Source organism: Ricinus communis, chromosome 8 (genome assembly GCF_019578655.1).
Source record: "Ricinus communis isolate WT05 ecotype wild-type chromosome 8, ASM1957865v1, whole genome shotgun sequence".
In the NCBI taxonomy this organism is placed as follows: Eukaryota; Viridiplantae; Streptophyta; class Magnoliopsida; order Malpighiales; family Euphorbiaceae; genus Ricinus; species Ricinus communis.
The window spans coordinates 7,379,284-7,394,368 of NC_063263.1; the positions used below are offsets into that span (position 1 = coordinate 7,379,284).

The 15,085-nt window shown below is 36.5% G+C and overlaps 1 protein-coding gene across 2 annotated transcripts in view; it reads right to left on the reverse strand.

Annotated features, from left to right (window-relative positions):
• The window catches only part of LOC8284686 (midasin), a 36,547-nt gene that overhangs the window by 4,040 nt on the left and 17,422 nt on the right, over positions 1 to 15,085 (reverse strand). For both annotated transcript variants that reach the window (XM_048377823.1, XM_048377822.1), the window contains exons 38-71: positions 14,958 to 15,040; positions 14,616 to 14,867; positions 13,516 to 13,651; positions 13,206 to 13,291; positions 13,040 to 13,125; positions 10,905 to 11,046; positions 10,736 to 10,825; positions 10,401 to 10,524; positions 10,128 to 10,282; positions 9,748 to 9,861; positions 8,499 to 8,648; positions 8,220 to 8,399; positions 7,966 to 8,121; positions 7,712 to 7,813; positions 7,401 to 7,625; positions 7,190 to 7,312; positions 6,523 to 6,604; positions 6,302 to 6,432; positions 6,031 to 6,195; positions 5,084 to 5,159; positions 4,873 to 4,985; positions 4,164 to 4,243; positions 3,936 to 4,055; positions 3,608 to 3,676; positions 3,357 to 3,513; positions 2,683 to 2,843; positions 2,501 to 2,601; positions 2,172 to 2,404; positions 1,826 to 2,065; positions 1,337 to 1,558; positions 1,084 to 1,242; positions 731 to 1,006; positions 254 to 571; positions 6 to 152 (exon numbers count right to left, since the gene is read on the reverse strand). In XM_048377823.1, coding sequence (XP_048233780.1) covers positions 6 to 152; positions 254 to 571; positions 731 to 1,006; positions 1,084 to 1,242; positions 1,337 to 1,558; positions 1,826 to 2,065; positions 2,172 to 2,404; positions 2,501 to 2,601; positions 2,683 to 2,843; positions 3,357 to 3,513; positions 3,608 to 3,676; positions 3,936 to 4,055; positions 4,164 to 4,243; positions 4,873 to 4,985; positions 5,084 to 5,159; positions 6,031 to 6,195; positions 6,302 to 6,432; positions 6,523 to 6,604; positions 7,190 to 7,312; positions 7,401 to 7,625; positions 7,712 to 7,813; positions 7,966 to 8,121; positions 8,220 to 8,399; positions 8,499 to 8,648; positions 9,748 to 9,861; positions 10,128 to 10,282; positions 10,401 to 10,524; positions 10,736 to 10,825; positions 10,905 to 11,046; positions 13,040 to 13,125; positions 13,206 to 13,291; positions 13,516 to 13,651; positions 14,616 to 14,867; positions 14,958 to 15,040 — 5,054 coding nt within the window. The remainder of the gene's footprint in view (positions 1 to 5; positions 153 to 253; positions 572 to 730; positions 1,007 to 1,083; positions 1,243 to 1,336; positions 1,559 to 1,825; positions 2,066 to 2,171; positions 2,405 to 2,500; positions 2,602 to 2,682; positions 2,844 to 3,356; positions 3,514 to 3,607; positions 3,677 to 3,935; positions 4,056 to 4,163; positions 4,244 to 4,872; positions 4,986 to 5,083; positions 5,160 to 6,030; positions 6,196 to 6,301; positions 6,433 to 6,522; positions 6,605 to 7,189; positions 7,313 to 7,400; positions 7,626 to 7,711; positions 7,814 to 7,965; positions 8,122 to 8,219; positions 8,400 to 8,498; positions 8,649 to 9,747; positions 9,862 to 10,127; positions 10,283 to 10,400; positions 10,525 to 10,735; positions 10,826 to 10,904; positions 11,047 to 13,039; positions 13,126 to 13,205; positions 13,292 to 13,515; positions 13,652 to 14,615; positions 14,868 to 14,957; positions 15,041 to 15,085) is intronic.

Consider the following 15,085-nt stretch of genomic DNA (forward strand, 5'->3'; position numbering starts at 1 on the left):
CTTACCCTTTTATGCATGGCTAAAAGATCTTGAAGTAAACCTTCACCGAAAGTCAATACCAGGTCTGAAAGTGCATGTAGATGCTCGAAACATGCTCCAAGATGGAAAGAAAGGGGAGAAGCTTCAGAGCCAGAACGACTTATCATTTTTTCCTGTTACAAATATTATATATCATGAGAAAGAAGAAAGATATGAAAAGGTTAAACATGTAGGTACAAAATATTGTTTTGACAAGGGGCCACAATCAACTTACCGCACAAAATATCGTTTTGAGAAGATTATCATACAATCCCTCCACATTTAAATTCTCCACTAATGATTTAAATAGAAACTCCCATGAGGTAATATTCTCTGACAATTTTTCAGAGAGAGCACATTCACTACTCAATGAACACTGTCTTTTCAGCACATTCACTAATACTTCAAAAGTTTTTCTGAGGGCTCCACCAAACATTGCATCAAGCTTGGAACAACTCTCATAGCAGCAGTTGGACTTTTCAGACGTGTTTGATGATTCGTTTAATGATTTTTCCTTAAGAGAAAAGTCAAGCTCCTCAGCCAACAACTTGCACTGGAAAAAAAAAAAGGAAACAATTATATCATCCTTCTTTTTATCTTATCAAAATGTACATCGATATTATATACAATAGATTTCAGAGAGTTAAAAAATGCATGTATCAAGAAGCTATTCACTCTAGGTATAACTTAAGAAAGGAGCATCAGACAATACCTTTTCAAATGCATTATCGAAACGATGAAGCAGGGTCTCTATGACTGAGCTTCTACTCAAATCTTGCTTGTGAAAGTCAATGAGATGCTCCTCAAACTCCTTAATAACTTGAAAATTTGTATGTACCAAATCTTCCATTTGTTTTGAAATGACATATGGGCGCATGGGATGAGGAGAAATAGTGCCAACATGGCAAAGAAGATATTTATCTAATGATTCCTGCATAAGAGTCTGCATTACTCCAAGATGACCAATAAGATGGTTATCCAGTGATTCCTGCAAAAGGAGTTCTGTTAAGTAGCATGCAACAGCGAGCATTTGAAATATAAAAACAGTTAAAAATAGTTTAGCACCTTAGATTTCTGCATGAGTGGAATAAATTTTTCAATGAATTGAAGAACATGATTAGTTGCAGGCTTGACACTTCGACAAGACTTGGAGTGGGTACTTTCCACTGTTTTAAGCAATAGTGATTCCTCCACCAACATGGCAACTAGACTATCAAACAATTGCTGAAATATTAAGAAAATAAACAAACGATTAGTCCCCAGCTTGACAGAAGCAAAACCTACATCATACAGGGAAGATCCTAAGTTAAGAACTTGCCTTCTGTTTCCACATGCATTTGAAGATGGCATCCTGGTTGGGTGAAATAGAGCAAACACTTCCTATTTGATTGTCCCCAAGCGGGCACCTTGAATATAAATTTTTCAAAGCACATAAAGATTCCCGCAAACACTTCAAATGCTTAGAAAAACCGTAGGCAGCAGCACGTTGACTCTGTTGTATAACTATGAGATGGTTCAGGAAAGAGACAGACCTACTAGCCTGCATTAGAAATTATAACCATGTCAAATGGTCTCCTCAACACAAACAAAAAACACATGTAGCTTAACCAGACATGATAACCACAGATGTTCAGGGCACAATGCAAATTTGCCAATTAGTTCTTCAAAAATGCAGTAGAGAAAGTTGTCCAACTTGCTAATATCAATCGTCTTAGAAGAAGCAGCGAAATGACAAATAAACACAAATCTACCATCCTGTCAATATAAATTGGAGTTTTAACCAGCACCTGGCTGTATATTGTGATACCTGCTCATAGGTAATATCTTGATGGGGTTTCAGACATATCCTCTGCAGAAGCTGCACGGATGCAGTGCTCTTAAAGTAAAATTCATTGACTATTTTCCATTCACTGCTAACATTTTCATCGGACTGACATTGCAATCCACCGGCAACAGAAGCTCCATGAGACAGTCTACTTGGATTCAGCAACAAGTGTTGCACATCATATGATGGCTGAACGAACAACCAGTTGGAGTTGTTTGATATCTGTGAATGCCCATCATATAAAGATAAAGGCAATGTTCAGATTAATCTCAAATATGGAAACCATCATTTAAAACCTAACAAAAAATCAACATCCAGTTGCTATTACCCTCATAACTTCTAACTTGTGCTTCTGCAACCCACTGCTTTCTAACAGCTTTAGAAGCTCAGAGAAAACCCTCTTCTTCCCTATACTTTTTCCTATATCTTTCCAGAGTTCATCACAATCAATTGTGGCTCTGCATATTTTTTCAACTGTCTGATGCACACCATTCCACAGTTCCAGTTGTGATAAGCATGCTGACTGGGAAGCTAAACACTGCCGTATTATACTTGCAACATCTAGACAAATTATAAGTTCAGATAGTCATAATGTCAAAGTTTATTTCAAATGCAGAATTTGAATGATAGAAAACAGAGAGAAGGAGGGGGGGGAACCTTCATCACCAAGAGAGCGTAATTGAGAAGAAGTCTTGTCAAGATATAAACTCTGAATAGTACCATTTACTTTTTTGATCCAATCAGGGAACCATAAAAGCCTGCATCAAAGATAACATGATAAAGTTCAAGCAAAGACCATCAATTAAAAACTGCAAGCACCCAGTAAATAGACAGCTAACCTGTCTTTATTGCTGAACTCATCTAGAACATTATTCAACAATCCTGCATTTGCCTCCAAGATATTATTGAGAGGCCTTGGATCTTGCAGAGATTTGATTGCTATTCCTTTCTGCCCAGCTTCTTGGTTCAGAATAAGCATTACAGGTTGTTGCAGTACATCCTGTTCAGAAAACAAAGAAAACATAACCACAATGCATAAAAATTTCAAAGAAAAATGAAACAGGAAATTGGTCCAAAAGGAGAGATGAAAGTGGGGAAGGGATAACAAAATGAAAACTTCAAAAGCATCATTAAGAAATATACTAAAAGTTAGTAGCTAGATGAGCAACTCCTGCTTTAACAGCAGAATCATTGACATACCATTCGGATATCATGAATGCATGTTTCGAAGTCTCCTGTCCTCCCAGATCTCCAATGCATAATAATAAATTCAAACAAATTCAATTGGTGATACTATGTCCAAGTCATTAAGGCCTTAATTACATTTTACTGAGTTAAAGCACAAAATAATAAATTGGAACAAATTCATTTGGTGATATTGGGTTCAAGTCATTAAGGCCTTAATTACTTCTTACTGAGTTAACGTAATTGACAAAATGGAAAAATAATGCTAAAATGCCCAAGAACATAGAAGGGAACACCAATAAGAAAGGACAAGTTTTATGCTGCTTACTGTGTACTTCTGGATTAGCTTCCTAAGCTTCTGTCTGTTCGTTTTTGACTTTTTAGCACACAAACAATCTTCAACTCTGTCCCAGCGACACAGCTTCAGAAGTTCTTTAAGTTCCATGCCAATACTTTTTCTACTAGCTTCAATATGCTCTAAGATTCTGAAGAAGATATAGCAGCAGTAAGCCAACATAACACTTCAAAGCTTTAAGAGAACAAAAACAATAAAAATATGAACACGGAAGCAAAACTCACCGTGGCAAGAATTGAACATAGTACCCAAACATATTGTACAAAATCTCCATATTTTTATCCTGCCAAGGACTGCACGATTCATTTATAATTAGAACAGCACATTGACTCAAAATTCTGAAACCTAGACTATTTAACATATAGGAGTGCCATGAAAATGGCATATAGATCATGATCATACATTTGGAAGCACTAATTTGGAAGATAGAGCATAACTTTCTCTACGGAGATATATAAAAACATAAAATAACTCAAGCGCCTGCCTAACTTCTACTTTATGATTAAATACAGGGAGATGAACGTTTTTTACAGTGAAACATGAATGGTTAACCTTGAATAAGTTTCAACTTCTAGGCATCTACCAGCAGTAATTTGACCAAGGAAAGCAAAAAGAAGCAGAAGCCGTTTTCTAAATTCACCAATGCTTGAAGTGTTGATAAAGTCCTCCAAACTGCAAGAACAGTGCAAGTGGAAAAGCAGTCAGGCAGGAATAGCAAGAGAAAAAGAATATAAAGCAGCAAGCAAAAGCAAATTTGAGATTATGGCATAGAGCCCATGCCTTTCTATTGTAGACTGCTCGTGTGCGAGAACTTCAGCAGCATGGCTATGGTGCAAAACTGAAAATAAGGGAAACCACAACTGCAACAAACAATCAATCACAGAAGTTTCAATCGACATACAAAATAAAATACATATGGATTGTAAGAAGAAAAGGACGAACCAAATCTACTTCTGAGAAAATTATCTTTAATCAGACCTTCAAGTGTGCAAATAAGATATTCATAGCACATAAACTAGTTTTCAAAATCATGATTTTACTATCAATGTTTTAAGTGAGTTTCTCCAGGTCTCAAAAGCTCAAATTTCCATGTAGCACATCAACTATAATGATTTCATAGTGCATGAGTTCCAACCATCCAACCTCATTATCATTGTGTTGGGAAGCATGAAAAGTGGAAGCACATAGAAGGGAGAGGAAATTTAAGAAGATTCCTTTCCTCCCTAGTATAAGAGAGGCAAGAAAGTGGTAGCGAGAAGAAATCCAAAGGCAAATTGCTCACAGGCTAACAAATATATTCTCAAACTTGGGTGAAGATGGGAATAAAATAAACAAAACTGCCAACTTACTCTGTGACATACATTTCAAAATAAGAAGAAGATAAAATTTAAACATTTACATAAAAGAAAAGGAGCTGCATGAACAATGAATATTAAAGTCCGGTTGTTATAAACAGAGACGTCCTCGATTAAGAAACAAATGCACTTACCTTTGCAGCATTTATCTCATATTGATCCTGAACCTCATCAAGTAATGCGGGCCAAGACTCAAATTCCATCTTTTGCCACGAGCATACCAGAGCAATAATAGGTACCAGTTGGTCTACATGCCAGAAATACAACTCTATAAACACAAAGGAACGAAGCTGATAGTAAACACAGCAGCAAACAACAGAGTTATGTCTATCGCGAACCGCATACCAGAGAGAGAGGATTTTGATCCATTTTCTTCTAATACTCTAACTCTGTTTAGTAAGAAGCGCAATCCTAAAAGAGCCTTCATACACAAAAGGATTTTAGTTTCCACAATAGATAAAGTAAAACATCAGAACCATAGTATATATTCCTGTACATAGATCAGAGAAAATACTATCCAAAAGCAACATTTCTAAACAATGTTAACTTCATTATTGTTTGAAGAAATAGATTAAACCATTCAAGTTAATTGTGACCTTCATTCCCAAAGAAACTAGACGGCCTATGTCATCTTCTCGAACGAAATTTAGTTAACTAGAACAAAAACCACATATTATTTTCTCACATTTCAAATCAAATCTGGAAACATCAAAGGGCAGTTCAAGGTAACGGCTTTTGTTTGATCTACAATTCTCCCAAAGGTGAAAGCTGATAATTTTTGCCAGAGCAAAGCCTAATACAATCCTAATCTTTGTGCACGTACGGTGACTCTTATTCTTACTTGTCGGTGGCTTCTGCTGTAGAATATTGGATATGTCTAGGATCACTAAAAAATATTTCTGGTTTTAAGGGGAAAAAGATGGAAAATTGATGGTATAATAGATGCCAAAACTTTACAACTTTGCTTTATTTGTTCTGTCTGGAATTTTCTAATGGAGAGAAATGAGCACATCTTCAAAAATGGGAGCTTGTACTTTACTTCAACTAGATGGTATTTTGGCTTTCATGTGACCTTTCTTTTGGGTAGTATCAGACTTGATTGGAAGGCATTTCTTTTTAGCTTGTACTTATTTGGAGCTACTTGTTGAGAACTTGAGTTCCATAAGAGGGCAACTTATCCTCGATAGCATTATCTTCTTTCACTTCTTTCTCGATAAACCTTGTTTTCTTACACATACATGCTTATAAGAAGCAGTTCCAAATAAACACAAAGATCTAGCTAAATTTATTACCTTGCCTAGAGGTGTACCCATAGGAATAGCCAGGAGCAATTCGATTGCCTCTATGATCTTCTGGAGACCTGGGTGATCTTCCCACTCATTCAGAAGGCTAATAATTCTGTGCTGAAGATTGACAAGTAACTTCACCATTTTAGCCATCTCAGAAGCATTTGAGTCCTAGTGAAGTCAATGAAACAAACTTAGCAAACATGGAATGGAAATTGGGGGAAAAGCAAACAAAAGATTAAAAATTTGTTACAGAACAAAATAAAAATATTTGAACCTTATAAAACTTGTAACTTGAAGATGCTTTACGAGATGAAACAAATATATGTTCATGCTCCAAACAAAGGCGAAGTAAATGCTCTGGCATTAGTTTAGCATCTAAACCAGAAGAAAGCAGACCTCCTAAACCTGGATACAAAAAACCAGATGCTATAGTTACTTTGATCAATAAGTAAACTAAATGCATTTACCATAAGAAAGGAAAAACCAGTCAATCACCTCTGATCATCCCTGCTCCTAGTGAATAAGAGTTGGTGAATAAAAGAAACCTATCCACATCGGAGATACAGAAAGTTCCAGGCTGAAAATAAACCAAAAATACATTAAGCATGTTACAAAAGGTATATTTACTGTATGCTGATTTAGACTAGCACATGCAGGCGCATACACAAACAGAAAAGAGTTAAGACACATAACTATCATATGAGAGAATTAAATTTAGAGGAATAAAGATGATTAAAACCCACGAACCAAGGGTGATGATATAACAATTCTCTAAGACTCCGACTGGATAAGATCTCTAGAAAATAAACTTAAGATATGCTATGTTGCATAACAACAACTTTGTTTTCTTCCCTTTTTCCCTCTTGAGAGTGTCTGTGTGTGTGTACTTGTTTGCGCATGTTTATGCATGTGTGTGTGTGTGCTTGTTTGCGCATGTTTATGCATGTGTGAGTGTGCACCACTCATGTGCATTTTCGGAACTACTTTGAATAACAGATTTTCCAACAATTTCTATTTTATTATCCTGCACTGGCAGACAGCAACATGACAAGGAAGCAAATATAATATGGGACTTCTGAACAGCAGAAAGGATAGGAATGCTAAAGAATTTCAACAATATGTGTCAAAAAAAGATATAGGGAAATATTTAGAGAAAACTTACATGAAAGACAAGATTAATAGAGCCAAATAATTGGTTGTGCATCTGAATCATGTGGTAGAGCACCGCTTCCTGCATACGGTTCCATTCTTCCTCCAAATTTTCCTTCTCTGCACCAGCCTCCACCTGAATAAATGACCAGACTTGTTTACAACTTAAAGGGGAAAAAATAAAACGAAAGCAAAAGGCAAGTATACCAGTACTAAAGTATCACCTTATCCAAACATTCATCTTCAGAAAGCAACTCCAGCCATTCTGAGAAATTCTCATTTGAAAGAAACTTGCCAGAAGTTGATATATCAACATCAATAACATGCTTCATCTCAAAAGCACGAGGCCTGAATTTGTATTGTTGACCATCATGACCTTCTTTGCTTTTCACTTGAATTTTCATGTCCATCCACATGCTAGCAAATTCATTGAACATCTTATCCAATAACTGATTCATAAACATTTCAAGTGTTAGATTGGACCCCATCAAAGCAAGCTCATATCATTCAACTTGACTATAGCAAGGAATGTCACCTTGAAAGAAGTATTATCAATCCTTTGTGCATCAGCCACAAAATATGCAACATGGACAAGAATATTCAGATGAAGAGAGGTTTTGAGTTGCAAGACAGATGCCTATAATCATTCAGCACAACAGATTCCACAAGACATTAGAGAAGAATACATGACAGAATAAAAGACTGCAATGATCGCACAGCAAAGAGAAAAAGAAAAAAAAAAAAAAAGAACTTGATGGAATCATTTAGTAAATACAAGGAAAAGCATACCCCTCTTTCAGCATTAATATCACTTGAAAGGGAAACCACCTTTTCCAGCAAATTTGTTTGCTGTTCCAAGAAATTTAATGGAGCATATATATCATTGGAAGAAATTGAATCAAGTCCATATCCCCTTGGGAATCTCATAAATGAACAAATCGATTCCTGCAATGTTCTCCAAGTCAGCCACTAAGATAAAAGACAGGGTCTAAACAACTAGAGGTCAATAATCAACGGGAAGAAAAAGGTATCGCTTTTATTACCATGACTTGCTCCATATTATCCACCTCAATCTTATTTGAATTTCTTTTCCACAAGGCAGCAGAGAGAACCAATGATAAGCCCAGTTTCATCTCATATATAGCAACTTGAACTGGTTGAGCTACATCAATGTATTCCTTATAATCATTTGATAATTGTTCAATAAAACAAGTTGCTGTTTTCTGCGAAACCCAGATGTCAAAAAAAAGAACAAAAAAGTGAGCTCCCCCTAATGTTATCCCCTATCAAGAAACATATCTAACATGTATAACAAAGCATACCTGCCAGTCAGACACTTGAATAAGAAACTGCTGAAATTCCACAACTTCAACATTACTCACCAAATCCATCACAACCATAACACGTCTAAAAAACTCCTTGCAGTCTTTTCTAAGTGCACTAAATTTTGAAGGGTTGCTTCGGAACACCATCTGAAGATATAACCATACTAGTAATTAACATCAGAAATCACAGATCTTTCCAACTCTTAACAGTATTGCGGAGGTGGTCCAAGAAGAGTAACAGCAAGAACTTTAAATAATTGAACAATTCATAAGAACAAAGTACAACTTCTCTTCCACAAGTTGATATAATGAGTTTTCTGAATTACTATTAGACCAGCTTATGCTATATACAAGTGAATGGCAACTGGGGAGATAGAATAAAGAGAGAGAAAGCATTCTAGTAAAAAGATGGCAGAAATAGGTAATAGACCAAAAACAAAAGAAAAACAAGTAGATCTATTCGAAAACGCACATGGGCATGATTACAGACGATGCGACGAATAGAGATTTTGGGAGTAACAAGAAAATAGACCAAAGTACTAAACAGTTATTCTTTATTCCAAATTCCTAAAGCAAACTAACGAAGCTAAAAACAGGAATGAATGAATTAATGCAGTTTACCTTTGCTAGTTTGAGATGGAGGTCTAGTTAAAGATAGTAAATCAACAATACTCAGTCTTTTTCCCTTGACCAAAATTTCAATACATTATGACTGTAAGAATATCACTGTTATGTAATACCTTACTGTACCATGATAAGTGTTCATATAACAAGATCATATGAGTTTGCCAATGGAGAGTTTTCCTAAGGCTCAGTGAATGATTTGAAAATATCACTGTTATGTAATACCTTACTGTACCATGATACGTGTTCATATAACAAGTTCATATGAGTTTGGCAATGGAGAGTTTTCCTAAGGCTCAGTGAATGATTTGAACTCATTTTTTGCACTACCTTAGATTCAAATGGGAAAAAATTTCTTTTGCATCAACAGTTGAAACTGGAATTTGCTAAAAGAACGCAAGAACTTGAGAGCCTCTTCTGCAGATGTGAATAACTATATTTTCTCTACAACTTCCAGAAGTCACCAATCTAAAGCAATGCAAGCCAATTAACCAAACTTCACTAAAAATCAAGGAATTCATTAACTTCAAGAAAACCCATCACGAATTTGACAACAATTTAGTTGCTTCCTAAGGACTCTATGGTCATACGAATGAATAAGCAGAAGTACAAGTTTCCAGACCTTTCTTTGAAGCCTTTTTCGCTCAACTTCAAGCATCTGTAATGATTCGACTCTCTTCTTATCAGCTTTTCTCGTACCAAACCATCCTGCTAAATAGTCACATTCCTGTCGTACCTACAAATACCACACACGTGGATTAAAATATCATAGTAAGGAAACGTAGGATGGCAAAACCTATTTAACAATATACTGTACAAATATATGTCATAACAAGAACTTAATATGCTCAATTTATAAATCATGACTCGTCAACTTAATTAGACAACCGGTTCAACCACAACTGGAAAGAGATTTGATTTTCTAACCTTAAAAGCAATCAACAAAATGCAATTGCACAAAGACAGCAAAAGATTCTAAAGGACAAATTTAGAGATAAGTACCTTAATTTCAAGCTCGAGTGATGAAATCTTTTCTTCTAATTGTGAGTGCTTGAAAGAGTATTTCATAGCAGGATCCATATGATGACAGCCAAGTAAGAGATTAAAGCGCAACCCCCCAATCCGTAACCATGCATAACCAATATTCAAATAGAAGTCTACAGAAAGAGGGAAAAGAAAAGGAGCAACAAAGTAATGAAAAGATGTTCAAAGAATCTACAAACTAAACGAACTGTATAATATGCACAAATAAGTTACCAATAAACAAGTACTCACCAGTGGACGAGCAATCAAGATATAGCTCTCTAAGTAGAGGCTCAATCAACGGATGCATCAAGGAGTTCAATCTTTGATCACTTGAAGATGCAAGGAGTGACCTCAAATTTTGCACCTCATCTTGCTGTTGTCGCAGAGATAAACATATTATTCGAATTCTAGAGGTTATATACTTGAAACTTAGGCAGTCGGCAAGATATTACATAACTGAAGTAGTGGATAGTTGGATTCGCAAGGGTATCTAATGTCTAATGACAAGCAAAGGGGAGGGGAGCTAAAAAACATGTAAAAAATCTGTGAGCTATTCCTTAGAAGAAAATTTAACGAAAGCATACTGTGATCATGTTCTTCTGGAAGGAGCAGAAGATGGCTTTAATTGCAGAAAATTTATCAGCATCTAACACTCTTTCGTGTGCATGTACAATCTGGAAACAACAGAATATCAAGCGTTTGCACACTAGTGAAAATAAGAACAATTTCTTCAATTCACAGAAGATAAGATACCTGTTGGAAGAGAGAACGAGCAACGGATAACAGAATACTGGGTAAGTTGTTCTTCGTCGGAGGACTTTGCCAGAGATTGTGTGACGCGAGTTTAAGTTTCAACGAAAACGCAAAACAATCCTTGATAGAAAATGAACTTTTCCTGAATCCACAAATAAAACAGTGCTATGAGAAATACAACAGTATATGAAAGAATTCCATAATTTATTGTCATAGCAAATTCAATCAGAATTGGAAATGTAAAATGTGAAACTAAAGATCAATAGTTTCACCAAAAAATATTCCTGTGAATAATATTTTTCTAGAAATTGATTTCCTTTAATGGTAGCTATTTTCTTGCACTTGGAATATGTTAGAAGAACCAGGAGAATTGTGGACCCATATGTATCATATATCATCACTTACAATTGAACAAGAGAGAGTTTACCGTAAATGAAACTAAAGATAAAGAGTAAGCGAAGGAAGCATTGTACCACTTTTTACTTAGTTCCCGAGTCCAGTTTCCAGGGGAAAAGAGAGAGAATGATTACATCCTGAACTCTATCAATAATATCCTTGTAAGTGTTGGGTAACGCGGTCATCGAATAAAGCAACACCAAGATACTTACCTAGGTTAGATGCAAAAGAGAAAGAAAACTCGCTATGACTTCCTCTTGAAGGAAGACTTGCTGACGGTTTCTATATTTTTTCACTTGAAGCAGGAAAGGCAGAAAAGTAAAGAGTACCTTATGGCAGTCACAAGACTCACCACTCACCACTTGATTGGTGAAACCAAATCAGCAGGGTTTAGTGGACTAGTGAGCATGGGCTAATGCATTCACTTATTCCCACCATTTATGAGTTTTGAGGAAGTTTGGAAAATGAATTTCTTTGACAAAGGGAATTCCTTTGACGGACCTATGTGTCATGGGAGTTGATAGTGTCGAGTCAAACATCATGTTAATGAACATATAAGTAGGGGCTGGAACCCAGCTTGGACAAAGCCAATTGGTTTGTGCTAACATCTCCAACACTTCCTCTCAAGTGCACCTGAGATTAGACCAGTTGTCACTTGTCAAACCTAGACATCAACCAAACTTTGAGGCCCACAACAAATACTCCTAGGCCTAGTATTGAGGTCCTAGGCCAACAAACAGGTCTAGACTCCTTTCCTAACCAAAGTCTAGGTTTTTAATTATGAGCCCAGGAACACCCAACCGTTTGGCCAACTCTAATACCATGTCGAAACTTTGTGGAAGTTGAATATGTTGGGTCAAATATCATATCAGTGTCCACATATGCAGGATCTGAATCCATCTTGCACACAACCAATCAGCTTATGCTAAGATCCTATGTTCTCCATTTACACATCACCACTGCCCAATTTTCTTCCATCCATGTCTCGACCTCACCCTCTACGGCCATCACAGCCGCATAAAATTCCGTCAATTCATATTCGGGCCCGCATCAGTTCCGACTGGGGCTATTATAGGCTACACAACACCTCGATGCCTCACCTACAATAAGAAAATAAAGCCCCATGTATGCCTAAAGCAAGGGCGATGCCCATGCTCCATTTTTGAATTTTTCCGAAAATGGGCCCCGGTGGGCCCACCGTGTCCCGGGAAATTTTCCGACATCCGGGACGGGGCGGAGGGGGCTGGGGTGTTTGCGGGCCAATTCCGTGGATACCGATGCCTATCTTGCAGCCCAGACATGCCCCCGTGCCCAGGCTCCCCAGCCCCTCTATTTCACAACTCTCACAACGGAAAATGCTTTGTAGTATAACATTTCCAAAAAGTAAACACGGTCTTAAATTACTTTTAATTGAAGACATATGCAACATCCTTTATAGGCAAAAATACAGAACATAATTATTATTAAAGGATCTAAGAATAGAGATTACCATTCCATTCCCTTCTCATTTTTCATAAAACACGGACATGATGCCAAGAAACTCTTAAAATGGGCCACCAAGCGTTTAAGAAAAATATTGGTGCTACTACTAAAAGACAATCAAATTGCTCTAGATGTACAAGATGTTGGCATGATCCATTATGAAAATAGTTGAAAAAGATACAACTATATTTTAACTTAGTTCAAGTTCACAACATAAAGGAAATGTAAAACAACATGGTAGAAGTAATTAATCTTACATGATATCAATGACAGATGCTGTTTTCACTGACTGAGCAAGCATAGCAGGTATAGGAATATCATAACCATCAACCCTTGTGCAGCCCTGCATGTCAATCAGCAATCAAAGCAGGATCTTCTCAAAGATATACTTGCATTATAAACCCAAATCAACGGAATATGTACCTCAACAGAAACAGGGCAATGGTTCCACAAAGATGAATGCCACCAGAACCACATCTCAAGAACATAACTGATAACTTTTGCATTCACTGGAAAACAAAGAAAGGAACCTGAGCTTTTCTATATTGATATACACAAGACAAAGGAGTAAGGATTGTTACAGAAAGTTCCTTTTCTGGAATACATAAGAGGAAGGACGAAATAGATGCATGCATGTATAGAAAACAAGTACACAAAATCAATGAGAAAGATAAAACGGTACAAAAGCCTATGCTAGTTTCAGGATAACATAATAATGAAAGAATGAACTAGCCTGCATCAACAGATGCCCATGCTTCAAGTGTCCATAAAATATTTTGATGTGGTACAAAATTTTGAGGCGGTCTTGCAGAAAAGGTTAACGAGTACTTTAAGGCAGACTCCAGCATGTTAGATACACCTCCAAGCGCCTGTGATCAGAATACATAAAGCAAACACTTCCCAAGTTATATGCATGTCATGACCACTGTCCATTTATACATGAGAAAAATTTAAAAGAAACATCAAGATGAAAATGTGCATCACGGATGTAATTGGGGAAACCAAAATCTATAACCATTTATCGTGGAGACCGAAGTCATCAGAGATAAAACACTTCAATACTCTTAGAATTTCATATATATAGACACACACACACACACATACATATGTAGAGATAAACACACAATATTTGTCATGAAAATGCAAGTTAACTCCGTGCCCCTCGCAAAGCATTTACTAGCTGCTAAATGATGATCATGAACAAGTTCAAATTATCTATGAGAATTCAGATGTGTAGCATTGGCGCCAATTCAAAGCAAGTAAATTGTGATATCAGCTAGTCCATTTTAGAGCCCACAAAAATATTAAAAATGAAATTCACATCAAACAAGCTAGGTGTATCATCTGCTTAGCATAGCGCAAGAACTTCAAATGTTGCTCGTGCTTTACTCTTTAATGTGCTAAGGGCCACATTTGAAAACAATTCTAACAATGTAAACTACATCAGAGATTTGTGCATGTCCAAAGCATGATTTATAACAATCAGACACCAAGTTAGTTATTTATTCCTTGTCATCAACACATGGAATGAAAAATTGGTTTTTGGTAAAATTTCCAGAAGCAAGCATACTAGATCTAAATTAGATTCTTGATAAATTCAAACACCATCTAGATGAGTGTCCATTTTAACACTTGAAGTACATTGCAAAGTTTATACTTTTACAGGAAGCTAAATCAGGGGGAAAAAAAACAGGACGTACTCCCTCCACCAAAATCCAAAGCATATACATGCAACCATACACAAGATAGAATATACTAAGACGTGCGGTTATTGGAGCTGGAAACCACCTAGAACAGACTACAGCTTAGAGCAACTTACAAAATTGGTCTTACCAGCTGTAATTCTGTAGGATCAATCAAAACAACCATTGAAAGCTTTTGAAGCAATTCTATATCTAGGAAGAAACTTGTGCTGTCAACTACAGGAAGCGCCTCTTGCCAACTAGCAAAGCCAGACTTCATGCACAAAATTTCAGGGAAGAAAACACAACAAGTAGCTGAATCTGCCTCAAGAATAAAATTCCCATAGGACTGCAATTTTGCCTCCAATTTGCACTTCTCATATCCAAATCTTTCCAAAAGCATCTGAAAAGGCTCAATTCCAAACAAAAAATAATGAGACTGGAGAAACCAGTCAAATCCATTTCAAAGTGGAGACTGCAAAATAGCACCAACCTGTCGCATCTCCTCTAACTGCTCCACAACTTTGTCATGATCTTCATCACATTTACTAGTAAGATATAATGACATGCAAATACCTAGAAAGAAAACCACAATGGTAAATCAAAGATGTAGAGGTAGCC